This window comes from Barbus barbus (assembly GCF_936440315.1).
Source record: "Barbus barbus genome assembly, chromosome: 38".
NCBI lineage: Eukaryota > Metazoa > Chordata > Actinopteri > Cypriniformes > Cyprinidae > Barbus > Barbus barbus.
Genome location: NC_136716.1, coordinates 386037 through 410148, shown reverse-complemented (window position 1 = coordinate 410148; position 24112 = coordinate 386037). Strand labels below are relative to the sequence as shown.

At 40.1% G+C, this 24112-nt stretch overlaps 2 protein-coding genes across 2 annotated transcripts; both read right to left on the bottom strand.

The window, feature by feature from the left end:
• Window positions 1–1487: 1487 nt before the first annotated feature.
• tlcd3bb (TLC domain containing 3Bb) lies at window positions 1488–10582 on the bottom strand. The gene is made up of 7 exons (XM_079397446.1): window positions 10116–10582; window positions 8351–8532; window positions 8188–8271; window positions 6341–6563; window positions 6167–6262; window positions 4443–4552; window positions 1488–3847 (listed from the first exon to the last, which is right to left on the bottom strand). The coding sequence occupies exons 2-7, from the start codon at window positions 8473–8475 to the stop codon at window positions 3586–3588; spliced, it is 900 nt and encodes a 299-aa protein (XP_079253572.1). The 5' UTR covers window positions 8476–8532; window positions 10116–10582; the 3' UTR covers window positions 1488–3585.
• Window positions 10583–11879: 1297 nt separating this feature from the next.
• LOC306857471 (myc-associated zinc finger protein-like) lies at window positions 11880–24112 on the bottom strand. Its single transcript, XM_079397445.1, has 7 exons — window positions 23422–24112; window positions 23153–23291; window positions 19868–20169; window positions 18704–18951; window positions 17606–17669; window positions 16350–16521; window positions 11880–15753 (listed from the first exon to the last, which is right to left on the bottom strand). Exons 1-7 carry the CDS (start codon window positions 23452–23454, stop codon window positions 15434–15436), a joined length of 1278 nt encoding a protein of 425 aa, XP_079253571.1. The 5' UTR covers window positions 23455–24112; the 3' UTR covers window positions 11880–15433.

Sequence of the window (24112 nt, the reverse complement as noted above, 5' to 3'; positions counted from 1 at the left end):
TGAAGCAACAAGAATATGTTTTGTGCAGAAAGAAAACAAAAATGTCAACAGCTCTCCTCCTCCGTCAGTACTGAGAGTATCACGAGGCATGAGCTGGGCCTGGTTTACGAGCAGAGGAAACTCTCCATACTGGCACAGGACGACTACTCCTCAAAGTCCTTCTTGTTTGCTCTCTGCTCAGAAAATATTCTCGTAGCTTCGTAATGTCATCAGATTGTGAAGGTATCACTATGCCTTTAGGTTCGCTGTTTAAATGGCAGTGTGAAGCGGACCAGGACCGAACTACAAGTGTGAACTCAAACGAGTCCGATCAGACTGCTCCAGTCACTGGACATTATATTTGCTCAAAAATGAATTTACATCTCAACATTTATTCTCCTTTTCTCGTCTCAGAATTTAAGGTTTAAACTAAGAATTCTGAGAAACAAATGTCAGAATTGTGAGCGGTAAACCCCAAATTACAGGAAAAAAAGATTTTTATCAGAATTACAAGATGTAAACTCCCATTTCCTGATAAAAAAATGCATTTTATTTCCCAGAAGAAAAAAAAAGAATTCTTAGAAAAAAGTTCTCTCGGAATTGCAAGATTTGAGGGAAAAAAGAATTGTGAGAAATTATGGAGAAAAACAAAAAGATTTTTATCAGAATTACAACATCTAAACTCTCATTTCCCGATTAAAGTCAGAATTGTGAAATTATACTAGAATTTCTCAGAATTGGCAGATTTAAGGGGAAAAAAGTGATTTTTGAGAATTTATTGCGAACACAAAATGAGAATTGATGCAAACTCCAACAAATTGTGAGATATTCCCCGGGTTTCACAGACAAGGTTTAAGCCCAGTCCTAGACTAAAGTGTAATTCTGAGCTGTTTCAGCTGAAATAAACTTACTCTGACTGATCATAAAATATATCAGTGCCTGTGTTTTGTCTCAAGATGCTCACCAGGAATGTTTGTTCTAAGCATGTTTATAAAAATGATTTAAATGTCCTAACTGAACTATGGCCTAATCCTGGTTTAGTCTAAGCCCTGTCTGTGAAACCAGGCCATAGAGTTGCAATGACCTCAATATGATATTTTCCATAGCTTCCATAAACTTGTTCATGAACTATTGTGATCTGATTTGAGAGCAAACAGCTTCTGAACGATTCATTAGCAAATTGCTCTAAATTTGATTGAGTTTCAACAATCCTTATCCAGTAATTAGAGACAATCGCATCCGCTGCTGAATCACAGAAACCTCCCAGACTTTACATGAGAAATACTGAGCGTGATCTGAGTATCAGTCTATTACTCTGCGGCCTGGATTCTGGGACACGCTCTCACATTAACAGCAATCAAGAGCACATCTGATGTCATAATCCTGATCTCCGGATGTCTCCACAGAGGTCATGGAGGCAGACATCGAGACTAATGCGGATGATTAAACGCTCACAGACAGACCCTTATCACATGCAGCATATGAGACCAGAGTATATATTTCTGCAGTGAGACTGAAGTACAGCAGTGCTTTTAATTGTATTCATGTCAACAGGTTCACATACAGAAAAAAACTAACAAAAGTCGAACTAAAAGAAACGCTTTCCCAAGAAAAGCATCACAGCAGTCGTTGCAGTTCACTAGGATTAAATAGTTTGGACTGACGCTCGATATCGGAGCACATTATAGAGGCTTCACAAGGGACACAGATGGGATATACACATGCAGCGTCATCAACCCAATCCAGCACACCTGGCATTTTGCACCGGCTGTCCTTATATACATTTCAGATCAGCATACAGTCATTTTAGGATTAAGTAAGCTTCAAAAACAGGCTTTGCCCCGTTATTCATTCCTGTTTGGTGCGGTCGAACAGAGCTGAATCCATCTGCAAATGAATCCTTGATTTATGACCAGACAGAGATTAGATCGTTTGAGCGACCCATCAACTAAAACCTGAGACTGACAGAATTAAAAACCGTAAATATCTTCCAACAAACACAGTAAATAATGCTTAAGAGACAAACACAATGGCTTCAGCCACAACGAAAATGAATAAAGTGCAAATAAATGTCACATTGACCATGTAAAGTATCGCATTTGCTTAAACGGAGGAAACCGGCCTCGATCGAAACTAACGAGTAAAAGATGAAGGATAGGAGCTTCCACAGGGATAAGGCAGCTTAATATATATCTGATCATGTCCCTTTAAACATACGCAGGGCTTCAGGACTCGTTTAGGAGGTTATATTAGGGATACTGTAAAGCTGACTACAGATGTTAAACATGTTTGTGGTGAAACTGTGTTTAAAGCCACCACACGGAGAACATTGACGGTAGCTACGGTCCATGGCTTGTTTTCTGAGCATGTCCAGAATAATAACCCATTCCCAAACCTCCGACAGACAGGGATTCATTACATTTGATGGGCTCTGCTGGAGGAATAGTTCACCTAAAATGAAAATCTCTCTTTTGTTGTTGTTCCAGGATCATATTTGTGTTCTTCTTCTGTGGAAAGTAGACATTAGGTCAAATGTCCAAGCTTCTGTTTTCCATCCAAACGGAGAGTGATTTATGCGCTATATTCCAGTCTTGAGCAGTTATTATAGTTAACTAAAACACGGAAAAAAACATATTGCATAATAAAAAAAAAAAATCATTTCTAAACGTTAAAATTCAAATGGAAAATACGAAAATAAAAAATTCAAATATTTTAAAACAATTGTAATAGCATCTCAATGATACTAAAATAACATTGGTGTTGTGTACGGAGCGGTGTGTGGTAACTTTAGCCAATCTCAAAATTAATATCCAATTTCATACTGTACATTATAATCTTGTGATGCCTAAATTCACTTTACGGTCACTTTTGATCAATTTAATGCATCCTTGCTCCATAAAAATATGTATTCATTCCTTGGAAAACAAAAACCCTTATTAACCTAAAACGTTTAAATGGTAGTGTTGATGGTCCTTTTATGGAGTTTTTTACATTCTGGAACATCCACTTTCATAAAAGAGCAGCTCAGACATTCTGCCTAAAACCTCAAATGTGTGTTTCATAAATAAAACAGCATCTAAACGACATGAAGGCAGCCACATTTTTGTTTTGGGTGAGCTGTCCCTTTAAAGCGAACGAGGGGTTTTTCAGCGGACCTCCGCAGAGACTGTAAAGCTCTCGTTCCTGACACCTCGGGCTGCTCATTATAGACCGGTGCTAAATATAATAATCGAGGACTTCTCTATGAACGATGCATCTGCAACACTACAGTAATATATGCAAAGAACCGCCCCGTCTGACATTCTGAGACTCCTTCAGAGTGCCTCAAACAAAAAGTGCTTGTCTTTGTTCAGAAATGTACTCGTGTAAAATTTGCACTTATTGCCTCAGTTGTGATGTGACACACTTGCGCTGATTCTTCCGGCACATTAGCTTCCCTTGATCTACTAAAGCATGTCTTATATACAGTACAAGAGCCCTGTAACGGAAACATAATGCTGGGCTTTTAATCACTCCGTGTACTTCCTTCTGCTCTGCCGCTTCATCATTGCATTCATCCAATCCCCTTTCTTCTTTGCTCAGTCTCATTAGCATAAGCCCCTCCCCTCAGTGTGAGATTGTGGGCGTGTCCCGACCCCCCATCCATGTACTGTATCCGTTGGCCGTCTGCGGCTCCTGTCCTTCGGGATCGGGCTTGAGCGGAGCCGTAGGTCTGCGGGAGCGCGAGGATCTGCCGGTGAACAGGCGCAGGGCTCCTCTGCAGATCAGGGAGAACCAGTAGAGCTGCGGGGCCATGAGCACAGCGGCTCCCAGATTACACTGCCACGGCAGAACCAGAGGAACCCGGAGCAGGGGGATAGAGGCGTACCTGCAGACCACAGAAACACAGAGAGAGACAGCGATGATCAGAGACATAAAAGAGCTTCTGTCACCATCACTGCAGATCAGTGGAGAACTACAGAACAATAGACAGACAGAACGACAGAAAGATCGACAGACAGAACGACAGACAGACAGACAGACAGAAAGAAAGAACGACAGACAGAACGACAGACAGAACGACAGACAGACAGAAAGAAAGAACGACAGAACGACAGACAGACAGACAGACAGAACGACAGAAAGAACGACAGACAGACAGACAGAATGACAGACAGACAGAAAGAACGACAGACAGACAGACAGAACGACAGACAGACAGAAAGAACGACAGAAAGAAAGAACGACAGACAGACAGAACGACAGACAGACAGAAAGAACGACAGAAAGAAAGAACGACAGAACGACAGACAGACAGAACGACAGACAGACAGACAGACAGAAAGAACGACAGAACGACAGACAGACAGAACGACAGACAGACAGAAACAGACACTCTAACCCGTAACAGTAGCTGGGGGTTTGAGGGCGAGGGAATAATGACGGATTCTGTTTTCTGCCTGAACTCTTGCTCAGAGACGTACCTTCCGTACATGTAGTAGAGATAGGGGAAGAGAAGAACTCGACAGAGGAAGAACGTGACCAGCATCACAGCGCCGTTCACTTTGTGAAGAAGAGTGTGCTGCTGCTTGTACTTCACAGCCACGAAGAGACAGAAGAAGACAGAGAGAGAGAATAAGCAACACAACGATGAAAGAAGAGAACACGAGGAACGCTTCACACCGTGTGGAGAATAAAGGGCTCGTTCCCTACATTTGGATTCTCATTTTTCAGCTTTGATTTCAAAGCTGACTTCTTCTTGAACACTTCATTTAATGCCACGTAGTCATATTTTACAGTCCATTAAACCATAATGATGTGGCCAGAGTCATCTTCCCCCCTGCTGCAGCATCATTACAGACAGATAATAACAGCATTGATTAAGATCAGATGATTGTCATTATGTTTCTGCTGGGACAGATAAATGGTGCGCTGCAGCTTTAAGGAAGTGTCCTGCTGGGTCTGTAGTGTGTAACTGTAGTAAACACAGATGCTCTCCGGCTCCGTACCAATCTAAACGCTGTTATTCCAGACGCTGGACATTCTAGCACGGGTTAAATCTCCTCTGAACTCAGGGCTATATTGAGAGACAGCTGTGGATGTGACACAACTCTAACAGAGCTTTTATTAAAAGATGGCTTAAAAGCACTAAATCCTGAGGAACACAAAACAAAGGAACCCAAAAGAACACTGGAGCCCACTGGGTTTCACTGAACGAGGAAAAAACAGAACGTTCTTCAAAATCTCTCAAGTTGAGTAAGAAATAACGTCACACTTGTGAAAATAAGTACTTTTAAAAAGAGTACTTATTACAGAAATAATATACTTTAAAATAATGTGAACTGAATGTAATGTTTTCAAACACTTTCTTGTATTTATTTACAATAGAATGAGAATGTATTATAGTTTAAATTGATCATATTTACAATTAGTTCACCTTAGGAGTGCTTTTCTGACCCACTTAAGTATGTTTTTATATCTGTCTGTCTGTCTATTAACACATCAGTTAAGATGCTAATCAAGTATTTATATGTGCTTTAGTTTGTTAGTAAAAACATCAAAATAAGTGTTTCTTTAAAAGCACAACAAAAGATGATTAAAACAATGATTTAAAATGCACTTTAAAGTAAATCTTTTAATCTGACATCATTATAATGTGCACTTTTTAAAAGTGTACTTAAGTGTGTTAAGAAACAGTCATGAAAGTATCTCTTTTAAAAACATTTAGATTTGAAACACATTCAATACTATTAAGCACACTTCTTCCCAAAGCCATACATATATGGAACAAATGGAAGCTTGTTTCCAACACGGAATAAAAATAAATAAATAAAAGTTCATGGTAACTTTATCTCTCACAATTAAGCCTTTTTTCTCAGAATTACAAGATATAAACTCAAGAGTTCTGTGATAAAAAGTCACAATTATTTCATTTTTTTTATCCTGTGGCAGAAATAAGATTTCACATAAGAATGATATTTGATGCCATTTTTTAACTGAACTTCCCCCATAAGTGTGTGTTTTTTCTCCAATAACTGTGCTGTATCAGGGTCTGCATCTGCGCACGTCTGTAAACACTCTTCACTATGAATAATGCATTAAAGCCTGACATTAGTGAAGCTGTGCTTAATGCTCCACACACACACAGTTACAGCTGAAGCAGAGGATGATGGAGCAGGGGACATCATCTGATCTATAATGCATGTACCTGGATGAGGATTTTTCCCAGACAGACGGACGGCGTGCTGAGCTCAGCCAGGAACATGACGCCCTGGAAGTAATCGCCCTTCCCCTGCCTCCAGAACTGAGAGAGAAGGAGCAGATGTGAATATGAACACATGCTCTGAGACACAGCTCCTGCTCTGAGAGTGAAGACACTCACCACAGACACAGGGAAGCAGACGGTCACCATCACCACGTGATGCAGGATCATGAGGAACTCTCGCCGCAGATATCCGCTCACAGCCACAGCCCTGCATCTGGAGCCGTTGTCCACCTCGTGACCTTTGACCTGGAGCTTGTACCAGTGACACAGGAACATGGCGTAGATGTCGTACACAAAGTACGGCACAGCGAACAAGATGTAGGAGCTGGTCAGCCAATGCCTGAGACACACACACACACACACACACACACACACACACAGAGTCAGTGCGGGAAGCAGGTCTATCTTTACTTCTGAAAAAGACCTGCACTTTGGCATCATTTATGTCCCTGGAGCACAGAAGCAGTCATGAGTAACACAGGTATATTTGTAGCAATAGCCAACAATACATTGTATGGATCAAAATTATACATTTCTCTTTTATGACAAAAATCATTAGGATATTAAGATCATGTTCCATGAAGATATTTAGTAAATCTCCTACCGTAAATATATCAAAACTTCATTTTTGATTAGTAATATGCATTGCTAAGAACTTCATTTGAACAACTTTAAAGGAGATTTTCTCAATATTTAGATTATTTTGCTCCCTCAGATTCCAGATTTTCTAATAGTTGTATCTCAGACAAATATTGTCCTATCATAACAAACCATACATCAATGGAAAGATTATTTTATTTAACAAAAATGGACCCTTATGACCAGTTTTGTGCTCCAGGGTCACATTTTAAAAAGAGTACTTATGATGGAAATAATAGACTTTAAAAGAATGCACCTAAGTGTGAACTTAGACTCTTAAGGGCATGCTGTCTGCAATTAAATGAAAATGCATTATAGTTTAAATGCATTAAGAATGCTTTTTATTTTATTGATTGCATTATCTGCAAGTGCATTTTAAAAAAATATACTTTTAAGAGTTCATTTTCACAAGGGCTAGTAAAGGGTGTTTCCAAACGTTGATCTTGTCTTTAAAAATATAAAGGAAGATGTATATGTTCATATGCTGTATAAAGACTGACAATAGTGTGATATTACAAAGACATATTGTTGTCTAAATGAAATAACTAACTTTTAAAGACTTGTGGTGCTAAAGTCAAAACATGAATTAGTGTATATGCTATAAAATCCTTATTAAACATTAAAAACACTGTAACATTCTAGTTTTTTAAATTATATTATCAAATACATGCTACCATTCAAACGTTTGGGGTTGGCAAGTCTGCATTTATTTGATCAAAAATACATTAAAAATAGTGAAATATTATTGTAATGTAAATCAGCGGTTTTCTGTGTGAATATGTGTTAAACTGTAATTTATTTCTGTGATCTGCAGCTGTATTTCCAGCATCATTACTCCAGTCTTCAGTGTCACATGATCTTCAGAAATCATTATAATATACTGATTTACTGCTCAACAAACATTTCTGATTATTATCAATGTTGAAAACTTCATGTTTGTGGAAACCATGAAACCATTTTTTTCAGGATTCACAGATGAGCAGAAAGTTCAAAAGAACAGCATTTAATTAAAATGCATTGCATCCTTGCAGAATAAAAGTATTAATTTCTTTTGTTTAAAAAAATTACTGACCACACACTTTTGAATGATGGTGTAATTAATAAATCTGATTATTGTTCTAAAAGGCTTTTTGTTGTATTATTAATGAATTTATTACATAAATTAAGCCTGGTTCATATCTGAGTGCACATATAAATACAACTACATCAACCAATCAATAGGTTCATATTACATCTTTAAGAACAAGGAGCGCCAAAACCAAATCTGTTCTGATTAAGATTTGAGATTGATTTCATCTCCATAAAGTGATGAGGGCTGCACCTACTGGTCCTCGATGATGTCCTGACAGGAAGAGGAAATGATGTAACCGGCCGTAGACGCCATGATCGCTTGGATGGATGACACCAACCTTCCAAATATAACAAAAGAGAAACGTTACTATCTTTTGGCCGAAAGCAGCGCAGCTGAAGCCAGTGCGAGTGAGTTACCGGGCAGAAACAATGACAGCGTCGCCCTCCCTCCAGCGCAGCCCCGGGATGCATCGGAGACACTGCTTGGACAAGAGGAACAGTCCTGGGAAGAACACCGAGCCTGCCGCTAGGATGGACAGCATGGTTCCTCGCGGGTGAAGTCTGATAACACTGCGCTCGATCCAGTCCAGATCCCGCTCCTGCAGACAGACACACCTCTGACAGACCAGCAGGCAGGGAATGCATCCTCCGGTCTCAACTGTGTTGCATTAACCCAGAAATTATGTACGGCTCAGATGCTAGCACATGTGGCCAGTCACAAGCAACACAAGTCTAACACATGCAAACAGAGTCACATGCCACAGCCAGGGTCAATAATACCCTGCATCTCTGCCCTGAACCTCACGGCCTTTATTAATACACGCAGCCTACTTTAAACGCTATATTGTGTGTGTGTGTGTGTGAGTGCACATGAGTGTGTGTGTGTGTGAGTGCACATGAGTGTGTGTGTGTGTGTGAGTGCACATGAGTGTGTGTGTGTGTGTGAGAGAGAGTGTGTGTGTGTGTGAGTGTGTGTGTGCGTGCACATGAGTGTGTGTGAGTGCACATGAGTGTGTGTGTGTGTGTGTGTGTGTGTGAGTGCACATGAGTGTGTGTGTGTGTGTGAGAGAGAGTGTGTGTGTGTGTGTGAGTGTGTGTGTGCGTGCACATGAGTGTGTGTGAGTGCACATGAGTGTGTGTGTGTGTGTGAGTGAGTGCACATGAGTGTGTGTGTGTGAGTGTGTGTGTGCGTGCACATGAGTGTGTGTGAGTGCACATGAGTGTGTGTGTGTGTGCGCGTGTGTAAATATATTACTTCTTACTATACTAGAATAAATATATTAAGCATAAAATAAATAATTATAAGCATAAACATCAATAAAATATTAAAATAAAGTTCTATTTTGTTTATAAATAATAATTGTAATCATTATACACAAATTGTACAACAGTGACATAATGCAATATTTATAGAATATATTAAGCATATTATTACAAATATAGTAATAAACATAGACATTTCTGAAATACTAAAAGTTATTCAAATAATACTAATATAGATCGAGTATGTCAAACACATTGGAATGCTCTTCCTCTAGAGATCAGACTGACCCCTTCTGTCTGTTTTTAAGTCCCTGATAAACCGCATTAGTTTTCCTCAGACTACTGGGATATGGCCATTATCCATTATTAAACGAGTTGTATTCATTTTTGTCGGGTCTGTTTTGTGTGTATGTGCTATAATCTGTGGTGGCTGCTGTATATGTGCTACACAAATAAAATTAACTTGAACTTTTTAAAAGGGATAACTGTGGGAAATGCCTTAAATGCCCCAGAAACGAGCAAAACAAAGGATGGAGCCTGTATCCCTTCATCATCTTCTTCATCACCTTCATCATGCTGCTCCTCGGGGCTCGGCAGTAAAGCAGCTGTAAGGGGGTGATCCAGAGCAGTCTGTGTTCAGAAATGCGCAATGCGTTCAGCAGCAGAGGAAAGCGACGGGTTTAGAACACATCTACACACAAAATGGTCGACCATTCTTAAAACACGAAGCGTTACGACGCGACAAACCTGTATATCGGCGTCTATATGCCCTTCTCCACACGACACGTTATCGGCGCATGCAAGACAACGCTCGTGTGTTTGCATGACATAACGATAATAATCATAATCATAACCCAGGCCGTGCTGCCAAACTAACAATCATGTGAATGACGGAATGAAGAAGAGAAGATGAACATACGCGACGCTCAGCGGCCTGTCGACGCTCGCGTCCCCGCAGAACCTCGCGGCGAGGCGCCGGTGCGTGTTTTCTCGACGGACATCATGGCGTTTACCGTTCCGTTCCGTTCCGTTCCGTCGCGTGGATCTCTCGGTCTGATGGAGCTTCAGTATCGATCAGTCGCTCACAGAAGCGCTCGAACCTCCGGCTTCCAGCCCTGCGCCGGTGCTGTGGCGCAGCGGAGAGCTCGTCCCTCGGGAGAATAACGCCAGCTGCTAATTGTTTGTGAGAGGATTCGGGAAATCAATAAACAGGTCAGGAGCAACCAATCCCTGGAGTCCAGAAGCGCATCTAATATGGCTTGTTATTCATTAAACGCTGTCTAAAGCCCACATCACGGCTTCTTCCTCTGTGTTCAAGCATTAAATGCGGAATAAAGGTCTGTTTGAGGCACGTGTGATGATCCTAATCACAGCCAGTGCTTTCCTGGAGAAGATGATGGGAAGCTTTCAATTTGATAACAAGGCAAGAAATGACTGATTCTGAAATCAAATTCTCATATTGTTTAAATACGCTACATTGCTTGATGGAAAGATTTCTATAAAATGTTTGATAATAATATCTGATATCAGTATTGGGGACAGCAATGCGTAATTAAGAATTATTATTAGCCAATTATTATTATATTTACACAAATGCCAAATGACTTAGACTTCAAAAATAATATTTGCTATAAATCTGAATGCATGTAATTAAAATAAATGGTTGATTCTGAATTAAAATTCTCAAATACTATAAACTACACTGTAAAAAAAAAAGAGAAGTTGAGCCAAATTAAAAACATTAAGGCGACCAGCTTCAGAAGATTTTTGAGTTTTACAACAAAAAGTTGAGAATCTCCTACAAAAATAAGTTGAGAGAACTCAAAAATCTGCTGAAGCTGGTCGCCTTAAAATTAAGTTGGCTCAACTTTTATTTATTTTTTAGTGTATGTGTGTAGGGATGCACGGTATTATCGGACTGATATCGGAATCGGCCGATAACGGCTTTAAATGTAAATATCGGCCCGATTACGCAGAGATGTCTTGCTGATAAGAGGAATACTTCATATTACAAATTACAAACATGACACTTGTAAATTAAATAATTTGATATATACTGATTTATTTGTTAATTTGTAATATGCTATATTTTTTTTAAACAAATTATGATCTCTAAAAGATTTTCAGAATTTGTACAACTCTTTTGCTTTAAACCATCTACAAATGTTAAATCTTAAAATAAAATGTTAAGGTTACTACGGCATCTTTCTGAAAAAAGAAGTGTATTTAGTTAGTTTCAAAGCTTCAATGTACTGTTATTATAAAAGAACTTCATTATTGTTTTAATTCTAACACATATGTTCTTGTTAAAAACTGACCAAAATTAAAAAATTATTTGCTTGTAATTTCCACACAGGCAAAAATGAGTTGAAAAATATCAGATATCGGCAAAAATCCAATATTGTGCATCCATAACCCAAACAGACTTTTTAAAATGTGTTGCAATGACTATTGAGAACAGTCTTTCAAAATAATAAAATACAAATTCTACACTTAAATACCAAATTAATTTTAAAGATTTTTCCTATGAAGCTTTTAGAAAAACTAAAATATAGAAGTTACAGCAAATTCAACATGGATAGCTAAAAATGAAAAGGCAATCAGAAACAGTGGCTATAAATGCAGGCCAATCACAGTTTAGTATGAAAACCCATGCAACCAGTTGCAACTCAGTATGCATATAGTAAAAAATCTCTTTTAATGCTCAATATTCAACATGAGTGTAAGATTTGAACCCATAATACAGCAGATTGAACAGCACAAGGTTATGGTTATCAGAGTAAAGCCTTCTTCAGGATATCTGCAGGATATCAATGCTTCCTCGTAACAATGGCTGTGATTTATGTGTTGAATCTCTGCAGGGATGAATCATAACGCCTCTGAATCTGAACTGATAGCACAGATATTGAGATCCGGACAGACATGTGATCACATTATTGATGCGCTGGATTCATCTTCAGGAGGATCAGAAGTGCTCCAGTCTCTGGATTATTATATCTCAGATCAAACACACTCCATTACTCCATTTCCTTTTAATAGTCAAAATTACAAAATGATAACATGATCTACATCATCTACAAAATAATAACATAATATCCATGATCATGGTAAGCATCAACATCTGTTTATAGACATGCATACTGCTAAGAAATATAAAAATATAAATATAAATACATCCCATTATTATTTTACTTTTGTTACTGGTTCATGGACTATAATTTAAAATAGTTGTAGTGTTTGACGAATTAAATGCGGTAGATACAGTAAGGCATTGAGATGCATTGCCAGAGCTGTAAGAGATCGGAGGTATTATTATTTCAGCTTAATGCTAAATTAAAAGAAAGAACCTAAACAGGATCTGAAGCTTAAAACAACTAGGTTTCTACACAGGAAGAACAAATCTGATTAAAATGAAGCTCGTGATTAAGCAGATATACAGTACCAACACTAAACCGATCAAAGCCATCGCTCCTGAACAAAAGCTTGAGCTAGTAGAGATCGATTTGCTTGTGATTCAGCCCTTCTTTAAACACACCGTTCACACATTCACAGAAAATACTAAAGAAAACACAATCTTCTACAAAAGAGTCTTAGTGGAAGCAGTAACAACAGCTCAGAAAACACCATAGAAACGTTCTTGCAGCCCTGTCTGAGATTCATCGTGCTCCTCTGAATGAACACAGCCTGATATCAGTCTCATCTCCCACAAGCCAACTCTTTGGGACGTCCTGTAAAGAAGCAAGCACCTCACAACTCAGATCTAGGTATATCTGATTAGAGCTCAACGATCAGGCCAGCTTCCAGGTTCACTCGTGTAATGCTTGGATAATCAGACAGATTCAGTTAAACCACTCAGACTCCAGAGTTTCATTATTTGGCCAGTACCACAGAGACATGACTGAATCTAAGATGTTTTCTGTAGTTTTAATCAGCATAAACTAAAGCACTGTACACCACCTTTCAGGAGTTTAGGGTCAGTAAGATGAAATTAATACTTTTATTCAGAAACAACATTAAATTGATCAAAAGTGACAGTAAAGCCATTTATAATGTTACAAAAGATTTAGATTTCAACTAAATACTGTTCTTTTAAACTTTCTATTCATCAGAGAATCCTGGAAAATAAAATTGATCAGTTTCCACAAAAGTATGGTTTTCAACATTGATAATAATAATAATGTTTGTTGATCAGTAAATCAGTATATTATAATGATTTCTGAAGATCATGTGACTCTGAAGACTGGAGTAATGATGCTGAAAATACAGCTGCAGATCACAGAAATACATTACAGTTTAACACATATTCACACAGAAAACTGTTAATTTACATTAGAATAATATTTCAGTTTTTACTGTGAAACATCTTACTAACCCCAAACCTTTGAACGGTAGTGTATAAATATTTAAACAATACATCATTTTTTCACATTTTGTAACTAAGAGTTATTTTTTGAGCGTGTGATGAGAATCGAGGGGCATAAATGTAATAAAACTGCGTCACGATGACAGAAGTCTTCATGGAGCTAAAGACCGGAGCTGTCTGTCCCTTCTCGTGGTTTTAGGGTGAAATATGAGCCGGACACATCAGCTTCACACCGCATCGGTCACATACTGTGTGTGTCTGCAGGTCCTGTTACTAAAGAACATTAGTTAATAAATCAGCATCTCTCCGTTCAGCTCCCTTAACTTCTCTCTTTCATTTCCCTTCTGCTTTTGTCTTTCGTCACCAGAGCTATTATGACTTATGAATGGATCTTAACGAACTGGAAATCATATTACAGGCAGAGGAAATACAGTAGCAAAACACAATCACAGTATCATCATCAGAGTCCCGCAGCCATGAAAACAGAGCAGAAGAAGAAGAGAAACGGTGGATATGTTGTCCTAAAAGCGTTAAAGCAATAGTTCACCCTTCATTTACTCACTCATGAGATTGTCTTTGTTCTGTTGGACAATTTAGCAGAATGTCTGAGCTGCTCTCTTTCATGCATTAAAATGAACGAGAAACCAAAGAAAGTCAAACTCCAAAAAGGAAAAGAGCTCCATTTGTGACGATGATCTGAATGAAAGGCAGTGAATGATGTTTCTTTGAGTGAACCGCGCATTGAAACTAAACAACACTGCCCTCTAAGTGTCTTTTGCAGCTTTATGCCCTGATCCTTCTGCTCGAGCCGAGGCCGCTTCAGAAGACCAAGCCGCAGGAAGCTGCACACATGAACTATCAGAGGGTCGATGTAAAGCGGCTTCATGTGCATCTGAGAGCTGTTCTTCCACACATATCATGCTACAGTAGTTGTCATCATTTATATGCGTGTGTGTGCATCAGTGTTGGGCTCGTTACTCAAAAAATGCAATATATTACTCATTACTAGTTACTCCTTTCAAAAGTAACTCTTATTTTCTGGCAGCAGTAATTAGTTACATCACTTTCTTTCACGTCCCACAGAAGTTGCATATCTTCTCTGTAAAATTCTTCTAAAATGTTACTAACAATATATTTCTGCCTCATTATTTGACCAAATCCACATTGGATCGCAGTCAGAAGTTATTATAAACACTCAGTGGTGATTCATAGTAACGTTTAAGTGTTGTATTAATCTCATTAATTGTCATGTGCAGCTTGAAGCTAATTGTAGCTATAATTTTTCTGTTATACCCATATATGATTATATACCATGATATCCATAAAATAACCATGAAAACACATAAGCTCATAAGAAAACGTTTCTTTCTCAAACAGATGCTATAGAGTTTATATCAGGATCAGAGGGATGAGGGCAAGCCGTGTGACGCCGGAGTAAAGTAATGCCACGACTACACTTCAGTGTCCAGATCATCTTTCCTCCTCACAAAATCAATGTAATAATGGCAATATGTCCATCCGCTGAATGGAAGCTTTTTCATATTCCATGTGCCTGCTGCACTGGTGATTTCACGTGCCTGAGCCAGGGGAATTATTGGATTGTTGGAGGTTAAATCAGTAGGGTTGAGGCATTGAAAGTAACTAAGTAACGAGCTGTTTTAAGGATAGTAACTGTAATATTATTACTGAAATCGTATTAGTAATCAGTTACTAGTTTCTGCACAAAGTAATATTTATTACTGCCCAACACTGGTGTGCATGTCATACACTGAAGGACTTCCAGTCAGAATGCCTGCTTTCACAGTTTGTCCGTGGCGTGTTTAGTGTTGTATGATGGCTGTTTGTGTCATGCGTGTGAGTGTAGGCCTGCTCTGCTAGCTCTGCGGGATGATGCTGGAGCAGTCGGTCACCAGCAGGTCCACCACCGTGTTCCCGCTCATAAACACCGTGGGGGCCGACACCATGCTGCAGAGCGTGACGGTGCTGCTCTCGCTGCTGCTGGGGCCGCCGGGGCCCGGATCGCTGGTGGGGGGGTTGTGGGTCCCCATGTGGCCCTGCAGCTGCGTGGGGGTCTTGCAGTGAACGCCGCACAGCTGGCAGATGAGCACGGCCCCGGGGCCCGAGCCGCTCTCCTTCCACTCCTGCCCGTGGTGCTTCTGTGCGTGAACCCGCAGGTACGTCAGCGTGGTGAAACCTGCGGAGCATTTCATTGGCCGATCACTGACACCACCGCAGAATGACTCATTAATGATAATTACAGCAGACAAGCTGACTGTGTAAGTCATTTACATGAGCCTGTTTATGCAATTAAAGAGGTTTGTTGAAATACTACATCACAGAGACCACAACGACCTCAATCATCAACAGACAAATAGATACAGACAGATAAACAAAGAGAGAGAGAGATGATAGACAGACAGACAGACAGAGATGATAGACAGACAGACAGACAGAGATAGATAGACAGACAGACAGATAGATAGACAGACAGATGATAGACAAAGATGAAAGACAGACATACACATATTTACACACTAGTCAACATTTGAAGTGGATCAAAACCTTTCATCAAAGTTGTCCAAATATGAACTACTGTATAAACACACACACACACACATACATATATATATATATAGCATTTTAAATCACAAAAAATGCTCCAAGACAACAGAACCAAACTAAACTGAAAACCATGGCTAAAAAAGCCACGCTATGTATTGAACTGTGGGCTGCCTGTATTGTTGCATCCCTAACACACAGACAGACAGATGTGTGTGTTCTCAGACTCACTGCGGTTGCAGAGGTGGCAGGAGTGATGCTGTGATTGGTTGTGCACCCTCATGTGATCCGTGATGTAGGCCGCAGACAGCAGTTTGCCACAGATGTGACAGGGAACCTTCTCTTCGTGTCTGATCATGTGAGCGCGCAGACGGTCCCGCGTGGCGAAGCTCGATTCACACGTCTGCACCAAACAACACATGCATGAGCACATATAACAACCGCCTCACTGAGGTATATAACGCCTTTAACCTGCCATAACAGATGGTTTGTATATTGCAACATTAATAGAAAAATGCAACAATAAGAAAATCAGAATCATTATATATTTAGCTCACGGAACTGAAGATATTGAGTTTGTTCAACTAATTGTGACCTGTGCTGGCAAAATGAGTCACAATGATTTTCTCCATTAAAAGAGTTATTTGAATCTGAGCTACACCTGTTTGAAGTCGACGGAGTCAGTTTAGAGAAAAACTAGCTTCCTGAAGGGTCCACAGAAAAATCACAGAGCAACATTACATCTTTCCCCCACTTCTTTTCTTAATAATCATTACTAGATTAATAATCACAATATAGCTATTTTTGATTTCATCTTTGTTATAAGAACAGATGCAAAAACAAGTTTATAGTGTATTACATTTTTAATTTTAACTCTACACAAGCATTCAAGAAATGAAATAATAAAAATGTAAAAAAAAAACCTTTAGTGCATTCATTACAAATAAATTGATTATTAAAATTTCAAAAGCAGTTCAATCCAGTGCAACGAGTGATTCTCTCTTTTCTTTTATTGTTAGATGCACATTAATGTGACAGACGGCCTATATAAAGGCTTACTGTACTGCACAGATCTAATATAGCGTCACACATCCCATGTTTTTCCCCAGCAGTTCCCCAAACGTTCACTTAAGATGTAACAGATTATGTTTGCGTGAACACTTGGCCTGCTGTAATTCTGTGTCTATATCGGGATCACACGCCGTCGGTGTCGTCTCCATGCAGGTGCTTCGGAAAACCTCTACTAATACTTTTAGATGTTTAATTACTATTTGGAGCATTGGGATCACTAGACGAGGGACAGATTTATGTGAAAACCTCAAACTTTTTTTTTGCCTGCAGCTCAAAATTAGCCTGTGCGCATTCACACTCATATTCCCAGCACGGGTCACTTATAAACCAGTAGTGCTCTTACCTCAAAAACACACTAAAATCAAGAAAAGACTCTTTCGGTGTAAACTATACAAACGCAAAACAAACTTCCATACCGGACATTTGAAGGGTCGTTCTGAAGAATGGACCTGTCGGACGTGACTGTTGAGATGATCAGGCCTGTGAGATCGAGCGAGAGACGCGTCAGTCTAGTGTTTTAGCAGTGTGTGATCACATTAGGGCTGTCAAAATATTATCAATATTCAAATTATATTCAAATTTAAAAGACAAAGTTGATCTCATTCTTTAGGGTCCAAATGAAAAGTCTATAAATTTCTCAATGGTAGTGTAAAACAACACCCTTTTTACCCCGTCAAAATCAGCTGTTCAGTGTGCTGTTTCGGTGCATGTCCCTTTAAATGCTAATGAGCTCTGCTGACCCCGCCCCTCTCTTCCGTGGGGGTGACGAGCCGTTCTCATGAGACTGTAAACTTTAGCCGCAGAACTTGCTAACTAGCACATTATTAGGAAAAGAGATTTGCAAAGATTGATAAAAGAACCTTATACTCGCTTCTGAAGGTGAAGCTGAATCACAAATGATTCGCAGGAACAAACACATTTAGGGAGATCGGGGTCGCCTTCCCTTCAAAAACAAACATAATCCACTATGTCTTCAGCGGCTCAGATGCCGGGAGTAAATGACGACTGCTATATTCATTATTACATCCAACAGAACGCCTCAATCACTTAATCAGAGACGTTCTCATCTACACCTGCTCCGGAGTCGACACAATGGAGGACTGATGACAGCTCAATCAGGGCGGGGCTAAGGTAAGACAAGTGTCAATCAACAATCGTGGGAGGGGCCTCTGTGACGTCACACAGCCAAGAATCTGAGAATGGCTTGATTTGAGAAAGGAGATATTATTTAATCAGGATAAAAAATAAAAAAAAACTGGGTGGATTTTTATGATTATAGGATGCCAACACACATTTCAGTTCAAACTACATTTAAAAGTGAATTTTGCATCCGATGACCCCTTTAAAAAGCATCGTTATCGCATTTCACACACCATTGGTAAGGCTGCCTGATGCACACCTAAAATTCAAATGCATTCGAATATGGATTTTTAATTTAAATTCGCTGAATATTCTTATTTGACAGCCCTAGATCACACTCCAGGCAGTATGTGGAGCTGTGAGGTGTGGCCCACCGTGAGAAGGCTTTAGCGCAGTGTGGACAGACGTAGGGCTTCTCCACGCCGCCCTGGTGCGAGCGCACGTGATGGCTCATGCGGTCCTTGCGCTTGAAGCGCTGCTGGCAGATGGGGCAGGAGAAGGGCTTCTCGTCCGAGTGCGAGAGCCGGTGGCGGTTTAGATGGTACACGTCCCTGAAGGCTTTGCCGCAGGTCTCGCAGGCGTGGTTCTTGCGCACAGGGTTGGGGTTCTGGTTTACTGGCCTCTGAGGGGAGCAAAGAAACCAGGAGACGGTCAACAGTCAAAATATAAGCACTGTATCTGTAAACCTGTGCCTACCTGCAGTTCAGAACCAGAGACACACAGTCAGTTTAAACACTGGTTTAGTGTTGTAGGTTTATTTACACCTCCTGTATACAACCAGTAAACATGAACTAGTGATATTATACCCGACTGTGTCAGAAATCAGTCAGCATCTCCTGGATCTGATTTTCAGGGCCATTTGTACTGTTATACAGGGATGATTTTAGGTTTTACCACTCTTGTATAAACGACAGCATGCTGCTCTTTTATGCAAAATACTACTTTAGTCAATTAAGCTAAATAAACTTGGAAACAACTTTATGTTGAGGTGTCCTTGTTACATGTTACATGTACTATTATAATAACAATATATTATGCACAATTACATGCAAGTAACCCTAAGCCAAACCCTAACCATATAGTAAGTACATGTAGTTCATATTACTCAGAACTTAAATAATTACACTGTAACAAGGACACCTTACAATAAAGTGCAATCATAAATTCTCTATTTAAATAATTAGGATATAATTAAATAGCAATTAAAATAGTTGCTTTAATTATAAGCAATTAAAAAAATAAACAAATCAATGCAGTTTAATGTGATAGCATTACCAGGCTTTAAATAAAATATCAAGAAATATATCAAATGTTGCGAATAATGAAAGAGGTGTTCATTATGCCTCGTTTTATATTTCGCTGCTATTTTTGCAAACTAGCTGATATTTTCTCTGCATCTAAGACACTTCCATTATTATTTTTCCAGTCATTTTTGATAGCCAAGGCTTGCTTCTACTCATCAGCAATACATCACATGTACATTAATCTGGTCACAGCATCATGAGTGATCATGTCTGAAAACACACACGGATGCCCACCTGTACCGGCTCCCCTGTTGCCATGACGATTGCGGCCGGAGGCGGGAGGGCGGTGACAGTCTCCATGGCAGCGTGGTTGCCGTCGGCAACGGGCAGCGTCTGGGGGATGGAGAGGTGCAGCAGAGAGAGCGGCGCTGGCTGATGCTCCACGCTCTCTTTGGCCTCGTGGCTCTGCGGCGCCCCCTTCATGCGGATCCCGGTGTGGACGGACTGATGCCGCCGCAGGTTGTAGCTGTTCTTGAACTGCTTGCTGCAGATGGAGCAGATGTGGGCGGCGCGGGCCGGTCTGGACACCGGCTTCACTGATGGGACGGACAGACCAAACAGAGTTATCAACAGCAGTGAGAGGGTTAAAGGGAGAGCTCAGCCAAAAATTACAATTCTGTCATTAATTACTCACCATCATTACAAACCCGTAAGACCTTTGTTCATCTTCAGAACACAAATTAAGATATTTCTGATGCTTTCTGACCCTGCATAGACAGCAAGGGAACTACTACGATCATGTTTTCAGAAGAATTTATTGAATAAAGCTGTTATTTTTGTTTTCTTTGCACACAAAAAGTATTCTCGTAGCTTCATAACATTACGGTTGAATGACCGATGACTGTTTTAACGATGTCCTTACTGCGCTTCGATGCGAATAAATCGATGCATTGTGAATCGATAAATGATTCACAGTGGGCTGTGTTTACATTAATCTCACGTCATAAAAGCTGAGGTGTAAGTACATTTAACCACCTACATGACTCAACTGAATGCTCTTCGTGAGCATTTGAGTGTGCAATTAAAAACTAAGAGTGCCAAGAGTGCCATCTGCTGTTAAAAACTAAGCTCAGGATCGCAATGCATTCAGAAAATCTCAGAAATGATCCACGAATCGCGATGCATCGATTTATCTCCCTAGCCCTATTGATCGTTGGTAGGACTCTTGCTGTCTATGGAGGGTCAGAGAGCTTAATTTGTGTTCTGAAGAAGAACAAAGGTCTTGCGGGTTAGGAATGACTTGAGGGTGAGTAATTAATGACAGAACTTTCATTTTTGGGTGAACTATCCCTTTAAGGTACAGTCACAGCAAAATTCTGGCGAAACTTCAGCGACCAACTTTAACCCTTTGTCTGCACGGGAATTCCCGAATCATGCCGACTGCGTTTTGCGCCATGAAAACTCACTGCAAAAATAGTAAATGTGAGCGCATCTTTACAAACGCACTTTTTGACCTAGGATTTTACAAGAATTACTGCTACATTTCACAGGCAAGAGAGGTTGATTGTCAGACGCAGCATTCACACAGAAGCCAGGGTCAAGCCAAATTTAAAGAGCGGCCAACGTGTGAAATCTTTCGCTCTTAGTCAACATTGTGCAGATTTCAGCTTCAACAGACTTATGATCATAATTAAAAACTTCTTATCGGGTAAGAAAATGCAGTGTTTCCCATACATGGATTTATTTGTGCAGCCCACCACAATATCAAAGCTGACCGCCACAAATAGATTTTCCAAAAGGCTTGGACTGTTGAATAAATATGAGCACTGCACGTTTCAAAATCAAACCCCGGTGCGGGTGTTTTTATATCACTGTATTTCAGAAAGAAACCGACTGTCTTCATCTTGTATATAATGTCTGATGAAGCAGTGTTTGTGAGCGGAGCTCTGCTTTGTGTGCAGCGTTACCTCGCTCTCCCGCTCCAACAGCGCCTCCTGCTGGCAGACAATTCATTTGCATATACTGAAATAGGGCTGTCGCGATTCCTCAATTTTAGTCGACTATTCGATTTTTAAAAATCCTTGACTTCATTTTGCTCGCGTCGACTAACCGGCAAAATACCAGAAGTGGAGCATTTCACGGACGAGAATCCAGAAAACACATTATTAGACTGTTTTCCAAGGCTGCATGATATATTCAACACATTTAAACATCATAATTAAGCAGAATTGTGAACTCTCAAACGCTATGATTTAATGAAATAATGATATGATGCAGTTCTAACACAGTATATGGTCTTTAATTATGTCCATGCGTGTAGTTAAGCTCGTGCGTCTCACAGCGGCTCCTCAGAAACTGTGATTATTTACATGAGGAGCGACTCAAACTCATCTCTGCTGTTCTGAGTTTATAACCTTCATCTGGGAACACATCAGATTTGTGAGGTAAATCATTTATAAATCTACTCAAACACAGGAGAATACATCGAGATTTCACAATAAAAGCTCAAGCCCTCGCTCTGAGTTACACGGTTTGATCTCCACATATTCATTTAATTACAGCAGCTGGAGCATTTCTGTCCTAAAGAGATGGACAAATATTAAAGATACGTTTGAATTAAATGGAGCGTGGTCAATATTAAACAAGGTTTAGATAACGCAGTAATGTGTAAAAACAGGGAGCTGCTGCAGGTCTTTGCTGTGATGCGTAATCTACATTAGCTCTATTGTTTATAATATATTATGTATTTAACAGTTTTGTTCAATAAAACCATATGATTTCTTGCTTTTGATACTTTCCTTGAACTAATTATTATTGCATCATTGCTATTATATATGTATTATTATATATGTCAGTGCTATTACTTCTGCGATGCATGTGGAGTTTCTGCTCAAGAGCGCCCTCTGGCTTCTGGTATGAATTAAACACTCATTACATTACGTCTGTACTCAGTAATGCTCAAAACAAATACGAAGGAGAATACTTTTCTCTAAAGAACAGGATATTTTTAAGGTTTTGTCTCTTAGTGGATGCATAAGATTCCCTGAATTATCCTCATTGATATTATTATTGCAATAAATACCAGAAATCATGGTGGTATATTTTTCAGCCCATGTTCACCTTCATGCAAGATTTCAGATCGCATGGGTTTCCATCAGAAGCAGATTTTACAGCATGACTGTACGTTTACAGACACTTTATGACAACGCTTCAATCATTTCAGTGACATTTCAAGCCAAGCAGCAGCTTTAATGTTTTGTGAAATACGCACGAGGACATTTTTCACACTTGCTCAAAATCCCCAATAGTGCAGATTCTAATTAAAATGACTGGATTTGGCCAAACGATGGTAAACGTGATCGCACCTGTACACACTTTTTGGACTCTCCAAGAATTTTTCAGCTGTTTTTAGTGGATTTTTAAACCTTTCTAGGTTTTTGTTGCCCGTGCCCCTGTTTCTACAGGTAGGGCCTTATTAAAACTCCTAACGAAGGCCATAACGAAGCACGGCTGAAGAAATAGGCCGATATCAAACGCAGCGCTGCTCTATATGCTCCCCCCCCCCCCCCCCCTCCTCACCAGGTACAGGGTCCTCATTGAGAGCAGCAGTGTCCACTGTCGACGGGGGCGGGGCTATGTGATCGGTGGGCGGGGTCTGAGGAGAGGTTAGCAGCTCTGATTGGAGGCTCCCCTCCACGGGGGTCTGGGAGGGTGTGGTCTGGGAAAGAACAATCAGAAAGTACTAAGTTTGAATTCTTAACTTCAGTGCAGGTACAGCTGGGTTTAATGGCCTAACGCAGATGTTCCTTAACAACACACACACACACACACACCTCGTGCAGTCTCACCTGGAAGAGAAAATTGCTCCAAGCGGCATCCATTTTGTTCCACTGCGATGAATATTATAATCAACAACACAGTCCTGAAGACTAATAACGCAGCATCGACATCCTTTAGTCTGTTTTAACTATTCTCCCAATCTCTCGTTTAAAGCACGGCTCAGATTAGCAGGCAGTAATGCACACTATCTAGTGTTCACTTTGCTGCTGTCCAGCTTTAACCCGAGACATCACAACACCGCGCTATTTATTCATCTGCAGTTAAAATGTCGAAAGCAATCGTCTTATTTCTACACTCTTACATCATGCATTATAAAAGGCTTTTTAGCCGTTAAAATGACGGTTAGACGTGATGCGCTTGACGCACTCTAAAGAGCCAAAGTTAAGGTTTCTGTGGATAAATCAGTGTTTTTTTCCTCGATCCCGCGATAGGCCTCTCGGGTGTTTGTCGAAGCCTCGCTGTAGATTTAAGCGGTGACCCCGGCGAGTGACGCTGGAGCCCGGCCGCAGCCCGCCGCTCCACCTCGGCGCTTCGATTCACAGGATGTCATCTTTCTTTTTTTATCTCGCTCTCTCTCTCCTCCTCCCTCCCTTCCCTGTCTCTTTCTTCCTTTTCTTTTTTAATTCCTCTTTCTTCTACCCCCTCCTCTCTCCGCTGTGTCCCGGTTCTTCTTAAAGGGATGCGCGCGCCGCTTCCTGC

Bases quoted from the DNA above. Each gene is read 5' to 3' on its own strand.
- LOC306857471 (XM_079397445.1), bottom strand. From the start codon at position 23,454: ATGGATGCCGCTTGGAGCAATTTTCTCTTCCAG. The intron at 23,292-23,421 runs GTGAGACTGCAC...GTTCTTTCCCAG, and splicing joins GGAGCAATTTTCTCTTCCAG to ACCACACCCTCCCAGACCCC. The intron at 17,670-18,703 runs GTGGGCCACACC...TCGATCTCACAG, and splicing joins TGCGCTAAAGCCTTCTCACG to GCCTGATCATCTCAACAGTC.
- tlcd3bb (XM_079397446.1), bottom strand. From the start codon at position 8,475: ATGCTGTCCATCCTAGCGGCAGGCTCGGTGTTCTTCCCAGGACTGTTC. The intron at 6,263-6,340 runs GTGAGTGTCTTC...CTTCTCTCTCAG, and splicing joins TCTGCTTCCCTGTGTCTGTG to TTCTGGAGGCAGGGGAAGGG. The intron at 3,848-4,442 runs GTACGTCTCTGA...TGTGGTCTGCAG, and splicing joins CTCTACTACATGTACGGAAG to GTACGCCTCTATCCCCCTGC.